At 41.2% G+C, this 20,849-nt stretch overlaps 2 protein-coding genes across 10 annotated transcripts in view; one reads left to right on the top strand and one right to left on the bottom strand.

Annotated features, from left to right (window-relative positions):
* Nucleotides 1–9,210, top strand: part of WDSUB1 (WD repeat, sterile alpha motif and U-box domain containing 1) — a 67,841-nt gene extending 58,631 nt beyond the window's left edge. For all 5 annotated transcript variants that reach the window (XM_024735890.1, XM_024735888.1, XM_024735893.1 and 2 more), the window contains one exon: nucleotides 9,034–9,210. In XM_024735890.1, coding sequence (XP_024591658.1) covers nucleotides 9,034–9,191 — 158 coding nt within the window. In that variant the 3' untranslated portion in view covers nucleotides 9,192–9,210. The remainder of the gene's footprint in view (nucleotides 1–9,033) is intronic.
* A 439-nt stretch (nucleotides 9,211–9,649) lies between these two features.
* Nucleotides 9,650–20,849, bottom strand: part of TANC1 (tetratricopeptide repeat, ankyrin repeat and coiled-coil containing 1) — a 230,376-nt gene continuing 219,176 nt past the window's right edge. For 4 of the 5 annotated variants that reach the window (XM_024735886.1, XM_024735887.1, XM_024735884.1 and 1 more), the window contains 5 exons: nucleotides 19,972–20,104; nucleotides 18,483–18,574; nucleotides 16,680–16,826; nucleotides 15,684–15,784; nucleotides 11,732–15,041 (listed from right to left, as the gene is read on the bottom strand). In XM_024735886.1, the coding sequence (XP_024591654.1) occupies nucleotides 13,604–15,041; nucleotides 15,684–15,784; nucleotides 16,680–16,826; nucleotides 18,483–18,574; nucleotides 19,972–20,104 (1,911 nt within the window). In that variant the 3' untranslated portion in view covers nucleotides 11,732–13,603. Of the gene's footprint in view, nucleotides 10,096–10,834; nucleotides 15,042–15,683; nucleotides 15,785–16,679; nucleotides 16,827–18,482; nucleotides 18,575–19,971; nucleotides 20,105–20,849 lie in introns of those variants that run through there. The other variant, XM_024735882.1, reaches the window with a different exon arrangement.

Consider the following 20,849-nt stretch of genomic DNA (forward strand, 5'->3'; position numbering starts at 1 on the left):
ACAAATAGGATGATACATTAAAAATTTTTTATTTACTTAATATATATCATAGTATTCCCTTGTTAGTATATTCAGAACTACTTCATCCTCAACTGCAGGACAGTATTTTATGGTATGGATGTTCCATATATTAATTCTTACTCTTAAGACATTTCTTCAAGTAATTCTGCAGAAAAAAATCCAGTCATATAGTATATAGTATATACAGGTATACTTGTTGAAATATTTGTTGGATAAATTCTCAATACTGATAGGCACTGCCATATTTAATTTTTTGTTTTAATTATGCTCAGCTTTCATTATTTTTAATATTAGCATGAACAATTTTTGTCCATTTTGACCTCCAGATAAATTTTAGAATCATTTTGTTATGCTACAAAAGAAAATCTCATTGACATTTTGATTAGAATGACAGAAAAAAACGAAATGTTAATTTTGGGGTGGAGCGGGTAGGAATGACAACTTTCACTAGTCAAGCTTTCCATCTCTTCTGAACATTTAAATATGTTAATTTTTAGAAAAATAAGTGTTCACATTTATAACTAACTCATCATTCTAAATTGTAAACACCTAATAAACCTTGTCTGAGCACGCTGATTTTTCTCTCAAGCCTTCACAGTGTTACCAAACCCAGGTCTGGCTGCTTGCTGCTCGAAAGCCAATTCTCGAGAGACAAGTGTTGGTAGGAAAGGAAAGGTTGCTTTATTTTGGAGGCGGGGAGGACAGATGCCAGTCCAAAGCCTGACTCCCCCTGCCGACAATCAGGGGGCAAGAGTGTATATAGACAGAGGGAGGGGGCTACATGCAGAAACAATACAGTCAGCTCTGACAGTCATCTTGAAATTGGTCAGCGGTGGCCTTACCAGTGTCATCTTGATCGTTTTAGGAACAGTTAATCTTCAGTTCCACGTTCGGTTTCCATTTCTTTGAGGCCAGTGCTTGTGGCAGCTTATGTCATGACTAGAGCCTGGTCACCATGTAGATAACTTCTTCCACCTGGTGGAGGTTTCAGTATTTATAAGACAGCTCACAGGATATGGCTCAGAATATTATCTGTAGCCCTTAAGGAGGAACTAAAGGTCCTTGACTATACTTAATGACTAAACTATTATTATTTGGTCTCCTTTGACTGTTTTCCTTTGTTTCTGCACTCTGATTAAACTTATTCTTTGGCTAAAGTTTTTCCACAGACAAAAGGCAGGCTGAGGACATGGTTGGGGGTGGGGGGCAAGGACCATAGGGTCCTGCTCCGTTTCAACGGTGATTTATCTCAATTATTTATAGAGAATACATTCTTTAGCGTCTGTTGTTTCAGTGCAAGTATAATGTCAGTTTCTGATTTTTTGTTTCAGTTTGATGATATGTATTTTTATTTCTCTTGTTCAGGGTACACTGCTTCTTGAATGAATTCTGTGCCTTTTATCAATTCTGGAAAACTTCGCTATTCTCATTCTGTACACCTTCTCCAGCCTGCCTACCAGTCATCTCTTCTGCATTGTGTCAATGCTATACCATTGAGATTTTCTTTCAAAATTTCAGTATTTGTCATTTCTGGAAATCTGATTTAGCATGTAGATTAAGGCACATAGACTGCTTGGGTTTAAATCCCAGCTGTGTCTTTCCATACTTGTATGATCTTGGAAAGTTATTCAGGCCATGCATGAATTTCTTCATAAAGTTGTACAGATTAAATAAATAATACAGGTAACAGTGCCCTGGAACAGCCTAATGATACATAATTAGCTATATAAGTATTAAATATTTCTTTTTCATAGTACATTGTTTTAGATTCATTCCCATTTTAGGACTACTCACCGGTTGTTTCTATTATCAGTTTCTGAGGTTTGTGTGATCTAATCCTTCTCTTTGTTTCTGCATGCTTGTCTCCAGTCAAGCGTTACCTGTGGAAGTTGAGTACAGGAAGAGGGCATATAGCTCCAAAGGAGTGTTGGGCTTGCTTTTTCTGTTTCTCAGGACAACAGGTGGGCAGCGGTGGGCTAAGAACTTGGACAACAGATGTATTAAAAATTCAGAGCCCAGGCCTGTGAGCTAATAATATTTTTCACTTGAACTTTTTTCACTAGAGCAAAGCATTTGAACCTGTCAGTGTCATTACTTTGGTATCTTATCACAACTTAATTATCTGAGTATATTCAATAATTATGAAGTAGGGCTTCCCTGGTGGCACAGTGGTTGAGAGTCCGCCTGCCAATGCAGGGGACACGGGTTCGTGCCCCGGTCCGGGAAGATCCCACATGCTGCAGAGCGGCTGGGCCCGTGAGCCATGGCCGCTGAGCCTGTGCGTCCGGAGCCTGTGCTCCGCAACGGGAGAGGCCACAACAGTGAGAGGCCTGCGTACTGCAAAAAAATATATATATAATAAATTATGAAGTAAAATTCTGTGAATAGAGCTTATTAAATATTGTTTATTTCCTAGAACTATCTGGTATAGCTCTTGATTTGTCAACTCAGTATCTTGGTTTATAGCAAGAGTCAGATGGTACTGTCTGGGCAAAAATAATTTTAAAAATAAATCCTTAGGTCAATTTTAAAAATATGAAAACAAGCAAACTTAGTTAATACTGAATGTAATGTGCACTATATATTTTCTTTTAAAAATTGTCAGTTTTTCCCCCTAACATGCTTGATTTCAAATAAGCTAACTCTAGTTATAGTAAACTTCAGGCATGAATTTTTAAAAGAAACCCAAATTTTCAGATGCACTTATTTCTAGTTACAGTGTTTCATTGCTTTTTTAATTATACATGACAGACAGACTGTCTGTGGGTGGGGAAGTGGTCCTTGCTTTGTATTGTAGCTCTGATAAAATACCTTTTAGTGCTTTGGGATGAACTTTGGTAGAACAGTTTGAAAGCTGACATATAAATAGCAATGCTCTAGATCCACTCAGAATTCCTACTTTCTCTGTTAAACATTTGTTGCAGGGAATATATTTGACCCCAGTAGAAAACTTGATTATTCCAAAGAATCACTACTTTATAATATCATAGAAAGCTTATATTAAACTTTAGGATAAACTGTGACCAGTGTAACTGACTTTCTTATAGCTGGAAGCTTGTACCTCCATAGAGTGAATGGGTTGATATTTTATTCACTGCTACTTCTCAAGAAACTGACAACCCACAGGCAGGGAAGGAAAACTTATTCACTTAAGGGAATTCAATTAAAGGCGATAAAATACTATAAGATGATAATAGGCTCTAACAATGTAGATATCATAGAACTACTAAACATGGAGAGTAGAGAGTATGAAAAGTTGAATAAGCTCACTGATTATTAACTGAGTGAAAATTTAGACAGTGAGGGACAGAAAAAGACTACTAGCTAATTTGAATATTACTTATATAGTAAGGAACCAATAGACACTAATACTATTGGTCTCATCTTTTTAAAAGGTATTAGTGTAAAGGTAAACCAGTAGATCAAAAATACAAACTTCCCTAAGTATCAAAATGGAAGAAACCAGCTCCTATAGTGAAAGAATTTATGTAAGGAATCTATAAAAATATAAAAAAGAACTATATTACCAAACATACTGATAATAAACAATTTGGCTTAACTCATCCCTAAAGAGATAAAAGATTTGAGGTTAGTTGACAAAGCACAATCTAACTTAAAAGATTCAGAAAGGTTAGAAATAAAAGGATAGACAAAAATGAGACAGTTGCAACTAAAAATAAAGGAGTTACATACTTGCCTGCAAGAGAATTCAGACCAAAAAAAAGTTAAAATGACACAGGATACTATATAATACTGAAGACCACGATTCTCAGTGAGGACAAACCATTACTAGCTATGCAGTCCCAAACACAGCAACGACTTTCACAGAGCAGAAGCTACAGACAGTGTAAGGAAATGGAAGGAGAAATACAGCACAGTAATAGGCTTGATCATACCTCTCAGTCCAAAATAGGAAGTACACCTTCTTTTTGAATAGATCACCCGAAATAACAAAAACACCATTGGGTCACCACAGTGGAATGTAACTAAGAAATTAATAACAAAAGTGGGCCCCTTTCACCTGGAGGGTTAAAAACATGCTGTTATCATATGTATCTAGCTTGGTGGCAAATGAATTAGCTGTCACTGAACTCACAATATTTCACACGCCCATCATTTTTCAGAGGCCAGTGTGATATGTAAGATTGCGGTTCATTATATATCAGCTTTGCATAAATAAATATTGAATATATTTTCCTACAGAAACTATTCTTACAACTCAGTAGTAAGACAAATAACCCAACTGAAAAAACAGGTAAAGGATTTGAATAGACCTTTCTCCACAGACGATATACAAATGGCCAATAAACACTGGAAAAGGTGCTCAACATCATTAGGGAAGTGAAAATCAAAACCACAAAGAGATACCACCTTCACACCCACTAGGATGACTAGAATCAAAAGGATGGAAGATGGCAAGGAGATGCAGAAATATTGCTGGTGGGAATGGAAAATGGTGCAGCTGCTGTTGAAAACAGTTTGGCAGTTCCTCAGAAAGTTACCATGTGACCACACAATTGTACTTCTAGATATTTATCCTAGAGAATTGAAAATATGTTCATACAAAAAGTTGTACTTGAATGTTCATAGCAGTCTTATTGATAATAGCCAAAAAGTGGTAATAACTCAAATGTCCCATCACTGGATGGACAAATTTAAAAATCTGGTATATCTACACAATGGAATATTAATCAGATATAAAAGGGAACAGATACTACACATGCTACATAGATGAACCTTGGAAACATGCTAAGTGAAAGAAGCCAGACAACAAAGGCCACATGTTGTATGGTTCTGTTTATAGGAAATGTCCAGAATAGGCAAATCCGTAGAGACTAAGTAGATTAGTGGTCACTGGGGGAGAGGAATGACTGCTAATAGGTTCAGGGTTTCTTTATGAAATGATGAAAATGTTCTGAAATTAGATAGTGGCGATGGTTGCCCAACTCTGTAAATTATACTAAGAACCACTGCACTGTATATTTAAAAGGGTGGCTTTTATGGTATGTGACTTATATCTCAAAAACAAAAGGTGGTAACAGTATCTGCAGAAAGCATCTATGTTCGCTAGGACTCAGGGAACAAAGAGAATGAGTTGAGGTTATTAGAACCTCACGTGGGTCTCTCAGAACCAGAACTCAGGCTTCTAAGAAGGGGGAGCTACCCAGCTGGTGCTTCTTTCTCTAAAGGGGGAAGGGTATAAGAGCTTTGGGCAGTACCTACAATGAAGCAAATATAAAAAAATTTGGAGAGTATAACCAGTTACCCCTGCCAGATAAAGGGCCATGACCAGGCACAACACTGACAGGAGCCTTCACCTTGTTTTTGTCTCCTTCTAGAGAAATCCTATTGCAGGATTTAACAAGGAGCCAGCTGGCAAAGCAGAAATGTGGTTTACAGTATCCTGGCTCCCAGCATGCTGAGTCCTCAGCATTACATATGGATTTGGAGCTGAGGCACCATAGGTTAATAGGGCTAATCAGCATTTAGCAAAAAGTTACATCAATGAGGAATCAACAGCCTTCGTGTGTGTGTAAACAAAAAGCAGTTTAAAGGTATGATGGAAGACAATTTACAAGAACAAAAACAAAACACTATAAAACATCCCTGTAAAGTTTACTTGGAAAAAAAATGGAAAGCATAGCACACTGATAGATGGGAAGACTCATCGTGAGCAAGATGCCACTATTAGGCTTTTTCCTAGAAATACAGAAGGTGATTATTAGGTTCCATTGGAAAGAACACACAACAAATAACCTAGATAATAAAAAACAAAGAGCCCTGCCAGATATTAGAACATGTTATAAAGTCTCTATAAAGTATACAGTGTGAGATTGGCACATGAATAGACAGACTAATGGAAAATAATTCTTAAAAATCCAGAAATTGATCCAAGTACATTTGGAAATTTGGTGACTGATAAACATGAAATTTAAATCAGTGGGAAAAATAAGGAATTTAAAAAAGGGGTACTCTGACAACTAAGTAGTCATATAGAAAAGGATAAAACTGGCTTCATCTGTCATACTACACATCTAAATTAATTCCAAATGAATTAGACATATAAAAAAATGAAACCTTTACAAGTCCCAGAAGAAAATGTAGGTAAACTCCTTGATAACCTGAAAATAGGGATACTTCCTAACCTGGACTCAAAATCCAAAAGAAGTAAGTATAAAAATTGAAAAATGTTCATATTCCATGGATGAAATAAACATTAAAAAAATATCAATCCTTCTCAAACTCCTCCAAACAACAGAAGAGGAAGGAACACTTACAAACTCATTTTACAAGCCAGTATTACTCTTAAGAAAACCAGACGAGGACACCACAAGAAAAGAAAATTACAGGCCAATATCATTGATAACCATAGACGCAAAAATCCTCAACAAAATATCAGCAAACCAAATTCAGCAACACATTAAAAGAATCGTACACCATGGTCAAGTGGGGTTTATCCCACGGATGCAAGGATTCTTCAGCATCTGTAAATCAATCAGTGTGATATATCACATTGACAAAATGAAGGATAAAAATCATATGACCATCTCAATAGATGCAGAAAAGCATTTGCCAAAATTTAATATCCATGTATGATAAAAAAAAACTTTCAATAAAGCAGGCATAGAGAGCATTACCTCAACATCATAAAGGCCATATATGAGAAGCCCACAGCTCATATGATACTTGATGGTGAAAAGCTGAAATCTCTCCCTCCAAAGATCTGGAACAAGACAAGGATGCAGACTCTCACCACTTTGATTCAACATAGCATTGGAAGTCCTAGCCAGAGCATTTTGGCAAGAAAAAGAAAAGGCATCCAAATTGGAAAAGAAGTAAAACTTGTCTCTATTGCATATGATGTAATATATATAGAAAACCCTATAAAGCCCACCAAAAAACGATTATAACTAATCAACCAATTCGATAAAGTTGCAGGTTAACAAAAATTGATATATAAATATCAGTTATGTTTCTGTATAGTAACAAGCTAGCAGAAAGAGAAATTAAGAAAACAATCCCATTTGCAATTGCATCAAGAAGAACAAAATACCTAGGAATTTAACTCAGGAAGTAAGAGATCGGTACACTGAAAACTACAAGACATTAAGGTAATTGAAGAAGACACAAATGGAAAGATATTCTGTGCTTACGGATAAGAATATTGTTAAAATGTCCATACTACCCAAGCCATCTACAGATTTAATGCAATCTCTTATCAAAATCGCAATGGCATTTTTCACAGAAAAAAACAATCCTAAGATTTGTATGAAACCACAAAAGATTCCAAATAACCAAAGCAATCTGGAGAAAGAAGAGCAAAAATCATCATGCTGCACACCTGAAACTTTTGTCAGTTACATCTCAAAAATAAACCTCCTGAAATAAAGAACAATCTAATAGAAAAGTGAGCCAGAAATATGGTCAGTTTACAGGAAAATGAAAAGCAAATGGCTCAAACATACAAAGAAATGTTCTAGCTCCCTCATAATAAAATAAAACTACTTGATACACTATACCATTGCTCATGAGAGACTGGTAAAAACTCAGTTTGACAGCACATTCTCTTGGTTGGGCTCTGGGGAAGATTCAGGCACTCTAAATGCCATTGCTAGTGGGAAAAAAAATGGTAGAATTCCTGTGGAAGTACTAGCATTTCTAACAAAATTGTATACATTTTCTCTGATGCAGCAGTCCTACTGCTAGAATCTCCCCCCAAATGATAACACTCACTGTTCATTGCAGCACTATTTGTAAAAAGGTATTGGAAGTGACCCAGATGTCCATCAATACATCCATACAGGGGAGTACTGTGGGGGAATAAAAAAGCATCGTATAGTTAAGTAAAAAACAAACCAACCAGGTACAGAATAGTGTGGAGCATGCTAACTTTTATGTAAGAATGTATATGCACTGTGTCTGTACACATACATTTGCTTTTATCTTCAAAAGGAAAGGGTAAACAGAAACTAACATACATGGTTACCTATATGGGAAGGGAGAGAACATGGGTTGGACAGAGAAACTCTTAATGTGACATTTTATAGTTTTTACTTTGAAACCATTTAAATGTTAAAATACATCATGAAAAACAAACCAGTCTCTACAAATTGGGAGGATAAAAAGGAAGCAAATGGACCACATTATATGTCCAGTAACATAATCAGAAACTTTTTTTTTCAAGTGATTGTCAAACACAGGATTTCAGTTAGACAACCCTAGTGGATCTAGTGGATCCATCTTGGTGACAGAAAGAGCCAGAAAGAAATCTTTAAAATCTTTCACAGTCTTACATTAGTAATATATTGGCATTGTTAGTTTTAAACAGTTGTATGCATTGCAGATTAAAAGAAATAGGTTAATGTGTAAATGTAATTAGGAACTAAGATTTTAAATTTAAGAGAAAGAGCTACAAGTATAAAAAAAGTAGTGAAGCAAAACCTTAACACATGCAAAAAAGTTTGTAAGAACATGGTATGAAAAACCTTAGCCAATGAATTTTTTTTTTTTTTTTTTTTTGGCATAGTAAATCCCTTTACTGTCAAGTCCTTAGTGGGGTGAGCTCTATAATCTCTTGGTATCTGTTTCCCTGACTTTTCAACATGTCGGAAAGTTTTGCCTTGTCATCCCCAGAGCTTTTTGCTCCCATCTTTAGCCACATTAACTGACACATAGCTGACAGCACTAGCAGGGCACTGTAGCTTCACTACCACTTTCCTCTACCTGGCTCGTTTCCTTTCTTCCTTTGTGCTACATCTGAATTTTTGACAGTCCTTTTTTCAGTTTTTTGACACTGTTCGAGGTAATTTGTGCAATCTTAATGCATCTTAAATGGTAGAATTTAGGATGTTGTTGCAGAAATATTTGGGGAGCCAGTGGTGTTAGACAAGACTACCACTTAAATTACAGTAAAGGCCTTGGCAATGGAGTTTTTGTACCCATTTTAGTAATCCTAACTTCCCTTTCCTACATTGCAAATAATTTGTGTATGTGGTTTTGTTTTGTTTTTAGATGGCTATTCATACGAAAAGGAAGCAATGGAAAATTGGATCAGCAAAAAGAAACGTACAAGTCCCATGACAAATCTTGTTCTTCCTTCAGTGGTACTTATACCAAATAGGACTCTGAAAATGGCCATTGATCGATGGCTGGAGACACATCAAAAATAAAACTTTATTTTATATTGCATTACTTATATTTTCTGTGATTTCATTTGAATGATTTAAAGGTAGATACTAATCAGACATTATTAAAAGCAGAACAGAAGGAGAAAGGTAAACTTCTTAAACTTAGTTACCTACAAAAACTATTTACTGGCTATTTTCATTCTTTAAAACATAGGGACTAAGTAACACATATAACATCTTTTCTATTTTTACTATAAAAGCCTTTTTATACTAGTGAAAAAAAGCTTAACCTGTAGAGAAGTAAAGTTTTACAACTTTAAATTTGCCATGCTCAAATTTATTCTTGTTATAGATCATATTCCATTATAACCAAAGATTGGAATAATCTAGAATATAACAGATAAATCCTAGTTAATAACTGTTCATTTGATAACTCTTTGGAATCCTTCTAAAGAGAATTTTTAGCAAAACAATCGTAGATTCGTTTATGACTAAATTGAGAAAATCACTTTGACATGTTTAATGAGCAATTTTGTTAGATTCTGTTTGCAAGGTAGTAATGATTTCCCCCATTGTCCAAACCTAGGTACAAGTTAGATGGAATAAATTATCGCAGATACATCAAGTTGACTTTGCTGAAACATACAAAGTGGCAAACTAGCCTCCCTTTACAATTTAGAATTCTTAAAAGTTCTCACATAATAGTTTAAGCTAAGGTGACTATACATTTTTACACAGTAGACTGATAGCTAATACAACACCCTGATAAACATTCAGAAGAAAACTTCAAGTTCGGAAAGCTGAGGTTGTGTTGACTCTCCATTTGTCTCACAAGTTGTTTACCAGAATGGAAGCCATTAGTGGGAAAGCTTGTTAGCACTAAACTCTAAGGGCAGGCAGGGACCAAGACTCTGTGCTTACCCCCGAAATCCTCACTGTCGTCGTTCTGAAATTTGAAAACACAGAAATAAAAGGAAAAAAATCAATGTAAGTATTTATTCCATCAGCCTTTTCTAGTGTTTTATAAACTTATAGCTAATATGCTGTATGTTCACAGAAGGGTGGAAAGCTACCACAGAAATCTCCAAAAACCTGTTCTTTGTAATTGCTGCTTTGTAAAATTTCTGTCATCCTAACGTATTACTGAATTTTATTTCCTTTGTGTCACAGCTGGGATTCACAATACGTGCTTCTAGAAGAGTATTTTTTTTTTCATACTACACATGCCGCTCACATTCTTACTCATGAGGACCAAAAGATGGCAACATGTTCTAGAAGGTGTTTTTCTATTGTATTCTATAGAGGAAGTATGCTATCATAATTCTAACAAAAGACTGGGTAAAATTGATAGAGCCCACCATTGGACCAGATATCTTTTGTTTTGATAAAATAATAGACTTATTTTCCAAAGAAGGCTGGCTGGTTTTCACATAAAAATTACTGAAAATTACTGAAGTCATTGATAGAAAACAGTAAATACTGGTTATTTGCTAAATGTGTTAAAGAAGGTGATTTCCTTTTTTACGTTTCACTAGGATAGTTTCTTGTTAAATGGCTGAAAACTAAGATGCCAGTTTACAAAAGTGAAGTGCATCTGTTTTTACATACAGACAAACCGAAGCTGAGCTGCTACTCCTTCCCACAAACACAAGCAAACAAACTAAATAAACCAAACCCAAACTCACCCATAGGAAAGGACACCACACGGCCCCTCTGCACTCTTGGGGGCCACCATCCGTGCAGTACTAGGCAGGAGCAGCCGTCACCTGCCTGCCCGCTGCCCGGTCCTCAGCACTGACCAGTAGCATCCCAAGGAGACTGCACTTCCTGGGGTAACTGGACCAAATACTTTTACTAAGAATCTATCAAAATCATAATGTAATGTATAATACATTCTAATAGTCACACTGGCAGCATCACAGGAAGTCATCCAATAAGAATGATCTATTAAGAGTTTTCCCCTCCTACCCAGTTTTTTGTTTTTTACCTTTAAATATATAGCTTTCAAGAGAGACTGAAAATACTTTACTTGGCCTTGCTAGTTACAGCAGTAACCACACAATAACCTGAAGTTGCTCAGGCTTAAGATTCCACGTCAGGATTTTATCACAATACAACAGTTTAATGTTCACACTCATTCATACTACTTTGAAACTGAAATATGTGGTTATAAAGACAAACACTTTTAACTCAAAGATAACAGAAATATGAAGAACAAACTTTCACACTGGCACAGTGTTCAGTGTATGTATCGCCGAAGTGGGAGTTAAATACTGAAGATTCCCTGTTGCCACTAAAACCACGCTCCAGGATTTCCGAACAGAGAAGTACAGAATGCTCTTCATGCGTTCTTCTCATTTCAGGCAAAAAGACTAATTTTGACCCTGGAATGTTTTGGGATTTCTGGAAGCCATTACCCTTGTTCTGAAATTATTAAATAAAATTAAATATGTATTTGTAGTATTACTGAGAAACAGGCTTTCCACTTCTTTAGGATAAAATCACTCCGGATTTGAGCAAGGCAGATAGCTGACATCAGGATCTTCTCTACTTAGCCACTGTTTCATTTAACGCAAAACAAATTCTATTAATTGTCTTTATTCCATATGGAAAAGTACAGTAGTTGTGCAGAAACAAAACTACATAACCAGAGTAAGACTTCCACAAATATTAAAGAAAACAATAAACAATAAATAAGCCATAGTAGTTATAGCAGAACTCATGAGACGCCTCTAAAAAAAGACTGACAAAGCTGTACAAAGTACACTGTACACACTCAGGAACAAATGGAGAATGACACCAGAAGAGTCCTATTCGTACAAAACCATAATGATGCTCACAGGGACTTCATGACAACTATTCATTTTTAAAACATTCTGTAAATATAGAACTTCCTTCTCTCCAATTCTAGAAAATAAATTTCACATCCCAACATACAAAACAAATACACTCCCACCACCTCTCTCAGGCTAGTATTTTAACATCCTCCAATAGCACACCATTTTCTTATAAAAATACCTTTAAAATCAAGGTTCACTCCTGTACCTTATCTTTACAAATGAATAATACATCAGTTTGGACTTAAGTAGCACCTCAAAGGTGTTCATATAAATGAGATAAAGTGCTGTTACTGGTATACTGTTAATATCGCTCAGTGCAATAACCAGCATGGACGAAGCTTAAAAGAACATGCAAATATATGACTTTAAGATTAACTACTTGAAATAGTTATATTTACAAGTCTGAATACAACTTGGCTATATGATATATACAACACGTGGCTATAAAGTAATGACTATAATAAAACGAAAGCAATAACCAACCACACCTTAAGTATCCGAATTAAATATTGTCATTAGAGGACCTTGGAAGGTTTGTTCCAGGAGTGCTATCATTGATAAAAGCAGTTTGGGGACCAAATGAGAGCTAATTTACATGTCACCGAGAATGCTGTATTCTTAGTATTTTAGCCCAAATTCAACTTAACCAATCATGATTCCAAATGGTTTATACTGTTTCCAAATATTAAAAACACCTTGAAGCGGGAATATAGTTCCAAAAAAAGGAACCATAACACAGAAATAGGTGTTTAATCTTTTTAAGGGAACTGCTATAAAGGGAACAATACTTGGATGTTCTTATATTTTGCTTAAAAAACAAAAAAAGTGAGCCATATAACACATAGTCACATTCAGCTAGAAATATACTCAGGTCTTTCATATATATATATATACACACGCGCGCACATACACACTGACCCTTGAACAACAAAGGTTTGAATTGTGCAGGTCCACTTATACACGGATTTTTTTTCCCCCCGGTCAATACATACTACATGATCCACGGTTGGTTGAATACGAGGATGTGGAACCCTCCACAGGGCCGACTAAAAGTCACACTGTACATTTTTGACCATACAGGGGATGGACGCCCCTAAGTCCCATGTTGTTCAAGGGTCAACTGTATGTGTACGTGCATATATATATAAATTAAGATTTGACTCATTGGAACTGTAACTTGAAAGTTCCATCTTTTCCAGAACATATCAGCTGGATATTATGTCATGAGTTAAACTTATCACTAGACATTTACATTATCTAAGAAATAATATGATCTTACCACATAGCAAAGGCTAGGAGAAAAGTGATAAAAACCAAACAATTTCAAAAGAGAGAAGCATGAGTTAATGTCTTCTTGGCTGTCTTAAATTTTTAACTTAACAGGCATAACTAGTTGTAGTTTTCAATTCTGGTTAGCATTCTTGTTTCTGGTGACTTCTATCTATCAAAGAAATTTAATCCCACATTTTCAATGTATCAATGGCATCTGATCCACCCCCAAGGGAAAAATAAATATGTGACTAAAGAGTAATTTTTCTCACAAACAACCATTTAATGACTACCAGGAGCCAGCACACCATTTTCCAAATACCACACATGGGTCTCCCTTACGGCTCACACGTTTGATTCTATGAATGATCGCTTTGGTTTTGCTGAAGGGAGGTGACTCCTGTGGGCTTCACTGCTGATGTGAGACTGCTGTTTAGAGAGACTTTCCTGATACGCATGAGAAACAGTCTTAGTTATCCGGCTGTCTTGGCTGTGGACTGGAATTTGGCACTTCTTTTCTTCTAGCTCCTTCCCCTGGGCCCCGTTGTGGATCCCTCCACCCAGAGTAGACACAGAACGGGTTTTGGCTTGGCTACTGTATCCTCCCGCTTGTTTGAGAGAGGGCTTCTCAGAGCTTGAGGCCTGCAGGCCAGCCGCGGAAGGCATGTTCGTCGGCAGCCCCTCTGGCACCGCGCAGTGCCAGGCGCAGCTGGGAGGGTGGCTCTGCTGCTGGAACCTCGCTGTCTTGTCCATGATGCCCATGAACGGAGTACTGCGCGGCCTGTGCTCAGCTGGGCCACTCGGAGCCTGGCTACCAACCCTGTCTTTCATTCGAGCATCTGGTCCTTGGACCTTGAAGCCCTCTGAAAAACTGCTGCTTGAAGCCAAACTACTGGTTGAACTTGACATCTTGATACTGCTTGACGGAGAACCGGAAGAGCCTGAGCTGGTGAGGGAAGCCGGGTGTCGCACGTCGCTGCAGCTCACAGGCCCGCCTGGGTTTAGAGGGGCTACGTCCACAGCCACGGTGGCACGAGACAGAAGCCTCTCCGCAGTTTTTATCTTACTCGGTAAAGGATATGCAGCGTCACCCTCACTGGGCTGCAGCTGGACGCTTGGGCCGGGGCCCAGCCGATCTCCCGAGTGGCTAGAAGCTGCTCCCGCAGGGAAGGTGCCTGTTCCCTCCAGATGCTGGTTTCTGCTTCCAGCGGCAGGGGTGGCAGAGAGTCTTCCAGGCATGGGACTCGGGGGAGGATTCTGCGAAGAGGCCTGCGTTTTCGAGCTAGCACTTCTCACGCCGGCTTGCCCAGAACCCAGGTGCTGGCTGGTTTTCACGATCTGCGCCTGCTTGGTGGGCTGCACCCTCAGCCCCGGCTGAGCGACCGGCTCCCTCGGGGGCTTGCTCATCCCCAGCCGACTCTGTGGCGATAGCGGCCTCATCTTGGACTGGAGCCCTTCTTGAAGGTTTCGGATGTATGGGGAGGGGGCAGAGGAGGGCGGCTGGGGCCTGGGAGCGAGGGGAACGGTTTCTTCCTGTGGAGAAGTCTCCTCCTCTTCAGCCTCCTCGAGGTGAAAGCAGTCATTCAGGCCGGGGGCCGGGGCGTCCTCCTCGTGGTCCGAGTCGGCGGGGGGCGCTGGCGGCGGGCACTGCTGCTTCTGCTGCTGGCTCCTCTGGAGCTGCCTGCATTCCTCTTCCACGCGCGCCAGGAGCCTCCTGATCTCCTGGTTGGTGGGACAGAGCTTCACGGCTTCCCGCAAGTCAGCCAGAGCGGCCGTGAACTGCCTTTATATTAAAAGAGACGATATAATTACAGGCCATGTAAGAACAAGCTCTGAACCTAACTGTTCATAAAGCAGCTCTGCTAAAAGAAAAGAGAAGGTAGCTGAGTGAGTTCTGCACAGTCACGGTGTGGACGGACCCCACGGAACTAGCTTAGAGTTCCTCGGCTAAGTGGGAGCGCTGAACTCTAACCCAGACCTGAGTGGCTCCGGGGCCCTGCTGTCTCTATAAAGACCACTGGGCTGGGGTGAGCGCAGGCAGAAAGCAGTGGGGATCAGAATCCTCTTAACGTCACCTTCCCCATCCCTCTCACCACATCCACCTACAACTCAAGACCTATGGACTCCACCCAGCCTCCCCGCCGCCGCCTCCCGGCGTCTCTAGTTGGCGGTCTCACTGGTAACATGGACTAAGCTAGGAACTTTATGTTGCAGATGTCAACTGTGGGGACAGTTACCGAGATGTCTGGAGAAAATAAAAAGTTTAGCCGTTGCTAATGACAGCCACTGCTGCGCCTTCTGGAAGCTAGCTGTTCAGTATTACAAGGGAGGAGAGAAGCCCCCAAAGTCAAAGCAGCAGCTCTGATGTCAGACAAAGATAAGCAGCTTCTCTATTCACAGTCACATATCTAACCCCAGACGGTACCTGCTGCTCCTCTTTGCTCTCGCTCTGGCATAAAAGGCTTCATAGGACTTCGGTTTCAACTCGAGAGCCTTGGAAGCAAACTCTTCTGCCATGCCGAAGTCCTGGTATCAATATTTAAATACACAAGTCAGAAGCAGCACTGAAACATGATTACAGGCAACCTTTTAAGAAGAGTTTTGCTCTAGAGGTTAGTAGAGAAGTGGGACACGTTTGGAGATGAAGGGGAAGGTAAGTTGGTTTTCCTGTTGTGAAGTCAGGAGACAGTTATGGCTTATCAATGTTCTTACAAGAAGAATCCCACAGAGAAGCAAAACTCGGTGACTCAGAAGAGTCAGTGACTCGAGAGAGAGTGGTGGCGGAAGCAGCGCAGCAGAGGTGAGGGCCGATGGGAGCCCGGCCCCCGGGGGGAGGGGGAGCCTCAGAGGGGCCCGGACACTGCAGCACCTGCAGCAGGAAGGTGGGCAGAGTACGTGGGCGTAGAAGCAGGCAGGTCACAGATTTGGTGGAGGGAGGATGAGGTTTAAAAAAGAAAAACAAAGATAGTGGTACTGAAACAAATCTAGTTACCAGTTACAAGTTAACTGTGAGTTGACTACAATTAATTACAAATTGACCAGTTCCTGGCTTACCCTCTGAGCAAACATAACAACACTAGGCTGATGATAACACATTTGTGGTGAACTTTACAACGATGCCTTTCCTTCTGCATCTGGGCACAGCCGCTCGTGCCGGCAGCGTGCAGTTGGGCAGCGGTGGAGGAGCAGTTTGCATGTGCTTGTCATCACTGAGGCAGAGAAACTACGTCCATGTGCACTCCCCTCAGCACCTCGGGAGGTGGGTGGTGCTGTGATCTAATGATGGTCACCCCAGACAAGCAGCTCCCCATGCGCCAGGTTCACAGAAAAGTGCAAACAAACCAGACAGGAGGCCTGTAGAAGGGCAGGCCTTCACCGCTGTGAGAACAGCTAAAGGACTGCAATAAGGGGCCCGGCTTACATTTGTTTTTCTTCGGCAACGAGACAAATTGAGATAGAGGGAAATCCTTAGCTCATTGAACGGTCTCATGTCCTCTCCGCATCCTTCTCGAGGAAACTTCCTTAAGGCATACTGGTACCTCTGGGCTGCCTCTTTCATCTTCCCTTTCTAGGATTCAAAAATCAGAGAAATTTATCGTTTCCAGAGGCTCCAAGATGAATAAAGATCCTGATGAGGACAGGCCACGGCCAGAACCAGTCCACTGACTGGCCTGGACACGCAGCTTCACTGCCCGCCTAGGCGCCTGCAACCAGAGCTGGGTTTACAGGAAGGGATCTGTAAATTGCCAAACCCATAACCATCAATCTTAATTAAAACATCAGATTATCTTCTCTGTTACATATTTGTGACAACCATTTCATGAATGATCTCTCACCTAAAGATACTTTCATGCAGAGTGTAACAGAAATCAAATGGAGAAACCACGCCGTCCCTAAAGCAAGTAGAGTCTTGCGGATAAACCTAGAGCTGCTGTAGAATGATAAGTTTTCTTTCAAGAGGAACTAAAGCACGGGCTTTAAAACTCAGCACAGCACTGCACGTCATTTTCAAGGCTAAAGAAATCCATTTGCTCTGCTGGTTCTGTTTCACAGCAGGTATGAAGTCTGTCGAAAATGGCTAATAATTGCCTACCAAAATTCATATTAAAATCACTTCAAAGCCACAACGATACACACTCTGAACTCAATTTCAAACTGATTCCAGGCCAGGAACCCTGCTGGGTCATGCTATATGCCTATTTATTTGTTGTTATTAAAAAAGAAAAGGAAAAACTAAAACACAGAAAGTACAGCAGCTTCATGCCAAAAAGGATTAAAATGGTCATGATGTCGTTTTTTGTTTTCATCATCTTTTAATTCTGTCTAATCACAGACCTGGAAAGAAAAGTGATCTATGGAAATGGCCTGAGCATCTCTCTAAACTCGGGGTTGGCAAACTACGGTTTCTGGGCCAAACCCGGCCTGACACCTGTTTCTACAAACACAGTTTGACTGGGACACGGCCTGGCTCATTTGTCTGTGTGTTATCTTGGCTGCGTCTGTGACACAAGAGCAAAGCTAGAGGGCTGTGGCAGGGACCACAGAGCAAAGCCTGACATGGTTACTACCTGGCTCTTTCCAGATGAAGTGTACTGCCCTCTGATCTAAACTGCATGTGTTAGTTTGAACATTTTTACTTTAAAGTCAAATTTACTAATCTTTAAATTGTCTTTCCATTTCTAAGGGGAAAAAGAAATTAATTCCACCTCCTGAGTAAACTGAGTGTTATCTATTACTTGACTGTTTTAAGTAAAAATCTCTCCAGAAACAGTTTCAAATTCCAGAAGCTTACAGACATAAAAATTAAGATAATAAAGGCTTGGGAGATTTCATGATTCTTTTCTTCTGAAAATGTCTCCTGAGTGTTCCTTTCCCATGTCTCATGATTCCAAGCACCAAGGAATTTCCTGTAGGATGTGCCTGTTAAACAAGAAGCATCTCTGCCTTCGTATCAAGGCTTCAGGCTGTAAGTCACAGTTACAGCCCCAAGGATTCGTTCAGAAATAATGGTTCTCAAACACAAAGAGGAGTGCTTTCCACGTTGAAGATTCTGCTGTGAGGATATCAAATCCTGGGCACAAGGCTAGGTTAGCACTTCCCAGAACTTCTATTAGCTAAGCTGTATGTATTCTGGCAGTAGCACAGCTACATCCATTATACCGCAAACTAAGAGGCTGCTCACAGGTTGTTTACAGGATCACAAGAAAAGGGCGACACCACTTACTTTGTACATCAAGTTTCCTTCCTCCATCAATTTCTGTAAAAGTATAATCAGAATATCAGGTTTGGAAGTAGCCATCGCCCAAGCAGCATTTCCTGCAAAATAAACATGTGTTCAGAGACATTCCAGTGGGCTTGGAGCAAAGGAGCTCAATGCTTCTGTGTCCCCGTCACAGCTAAGCCCACAAACAGCAGAGAACCCAGCTGCAGAGGACACTGTAGCGTGTCCTGCAGGTGTACTGTCCCGCGTGACAGTACAGCGAAGGGAAGGGAGCATTTAGCAGGGAGTTGCACCCCGCACACCCTGTCACTTGTGGGGACAAGAGTACTGGGACACGCAAGCATCAGCGCAGCCATGAGCCACCCCTCCTTTCTATGGGGATTTGCTTCCCAATCATCTCTTTAGTTCCCTGCAGCGCTGTCAGGACCACGCGCAGGTGGACGCGAGGCTTCTCAGCGTCTCTCACACTCGCTGCAGAGTCACCACCAAATCCACTCTGAGACGCCAGCTCTGGCCCTGCTGCCCTCCTCCCACCATCCCCGCCCTCGGCCTCCCTGTTCCCGCCTGTGTCTCCTTCTCTCCCGGCGGACGGCACAGCCACAACCTCTGTCTAAGCCTCTTCCAAACACGCACAGGGAGCAACGCTTAAGGGCATGGCCTCAGGAGTGGGACTCAGGTTCAAGGTGACCTGCCGCTCACTATGACCTCAGGGGAGCTATTCACCATCTTCAGGCCTGGGGTTCCTCCTCTGTAACACGATGCTTTCATCATTCCCTACTTACAGGGTAGGTGAGGATGAGATAAGTTAAAACATGCAACTGCTCAGAATAGCTCCTGATACCATGAGCTGCTTAATAATGTCACTTCACCTCCTTCATCGAAGTCCCCTCCCCAGAACTGCTGGCAGCCAAAGGTCTGGCGTGAGACCAGAAAAGACAGTGCCGTATGGGGCACTCTTGCCTGCACTCTGAACCCTGGGCCGTGTTCCAACCTCCTCAGAGCTCCGGCCTGACATTATCCTCAAGTCACCCCGTCTCGTCTCCAGTAAGCCCCGAAAGCTCTCCCTCCCAGAACCTGTGCTAGGGTTGCTGCTGCCCTTCCCAGCGGACAAACCGCCCCTCCCGAACAGCAGTCCTCACACTTGTGGCTCATTACAACCGCCCTCCGGCTCCTGCCCACCCGCCCTCGGGCCCTCCCCACAGAGGCGCCCGGAACACCTCCCGCTGTGGCTCCCACGCATCCCCAGCACCCCCAGGGCTGGGCTGTCCTTCAACACTGGCCTCTGCTCTCTGCCCACGTGGGCTGTAATAATATGAGTCTTTTACACACTCTGAATGACTGTGATTAACTGAGCCTTAGAGAGGGACAAAAAAAATCTTCACAGGCCTGACGTCTTACTTCTTAACCCGGGAGCAGGTGGGTATGGTCCCTCGCGTACTCTAAAATCTGAAGCTACCCTCCCTCTCGCTGGTGAACTGCAGAGTTTACTGACCTAACTTGGCTCCTTTTCTCAGCAGTGTAATCACTACAGATGTGTTTCGACAACCGATGGCTCTGTCCAAGGGCCGCATGCCGCTGTGGTCCACGTGCTCGATCACGGCCCCCTTGTCGACCAGGTACAGCACCTGCAAAAGGGAGACACAGGCCCTGAGGGCGCGGGTAGCAGGAGCCCTCACCTTGCCCAACGCTGCAGCTGGTGTAGGAGCTGGCAGCCTTAGCTTCACTCTGGTCTCAGATGCTTCTGGCCTAACGGGATCTTAGAAGGGAAATGAAGTTGACATAGAACAGAGCAGAGGAGCTGCAATCCACAGCTCAAACCCACTCTGCTAAAGTGATTTTGATGTTGGCAATGAGACAGGGCAGGTGGATGTCCCCAGGGCGGGATGTGTGTCTGTGCACCCATAGACCACAGACAGTACACACACACTACCACCTGTCTGTCTCACCCCACTTCCCAGGCCACAGAGACGAGACACAGTCACCTTTTCATCTCCAATTACTTAGGAGGCAGGCTTCTGCCATAGCTCCAACATGCTGGCAGGTCATGGCAATGGCACTTCAGAAACACTCAGACCCACACAGCCTGGGTACAGAAGCTGGAAAGACCAGGATCAACTGGACCCGATTATAACTCACTTTAGGGCTTAGGAAAGAGACCTGAACATGGGCACTGTAAAGGTGGCAACTTTGAGACCATGGTACAAAGACTGCCTTGATGTGATAAAACAGCTGTCACTTGGACTAAACAGAGAACAACAGGGAAAACCATGCTGGCCACTAAAATTGCTCTATTCACTGGAAAAGTCTGTAGCCTGCTTAGATTTTCACGTGGATCTAGTAGATCCTATCAGTCCACCAGCTGTTCAAAAT

Source organism: Neophocaena asiaeorientalis, unplaced genomic scaffold (genome assembly GCF_003031525.2).
Source record: "Neophocaena asiaeorientalis asiaeorientalis breed wild unplaced genomic scaffold, Neophocaena_asiaeorientalis_V1.1 scaffold72, whole genome shotgun sequence".
Lineage (NCBI taxonomy): Eukaryota > Metazoa > Chordata > Mammalia > Artiodactyla > Phocoenidae > Neophocaena > Neophocaena asiaeorientalis.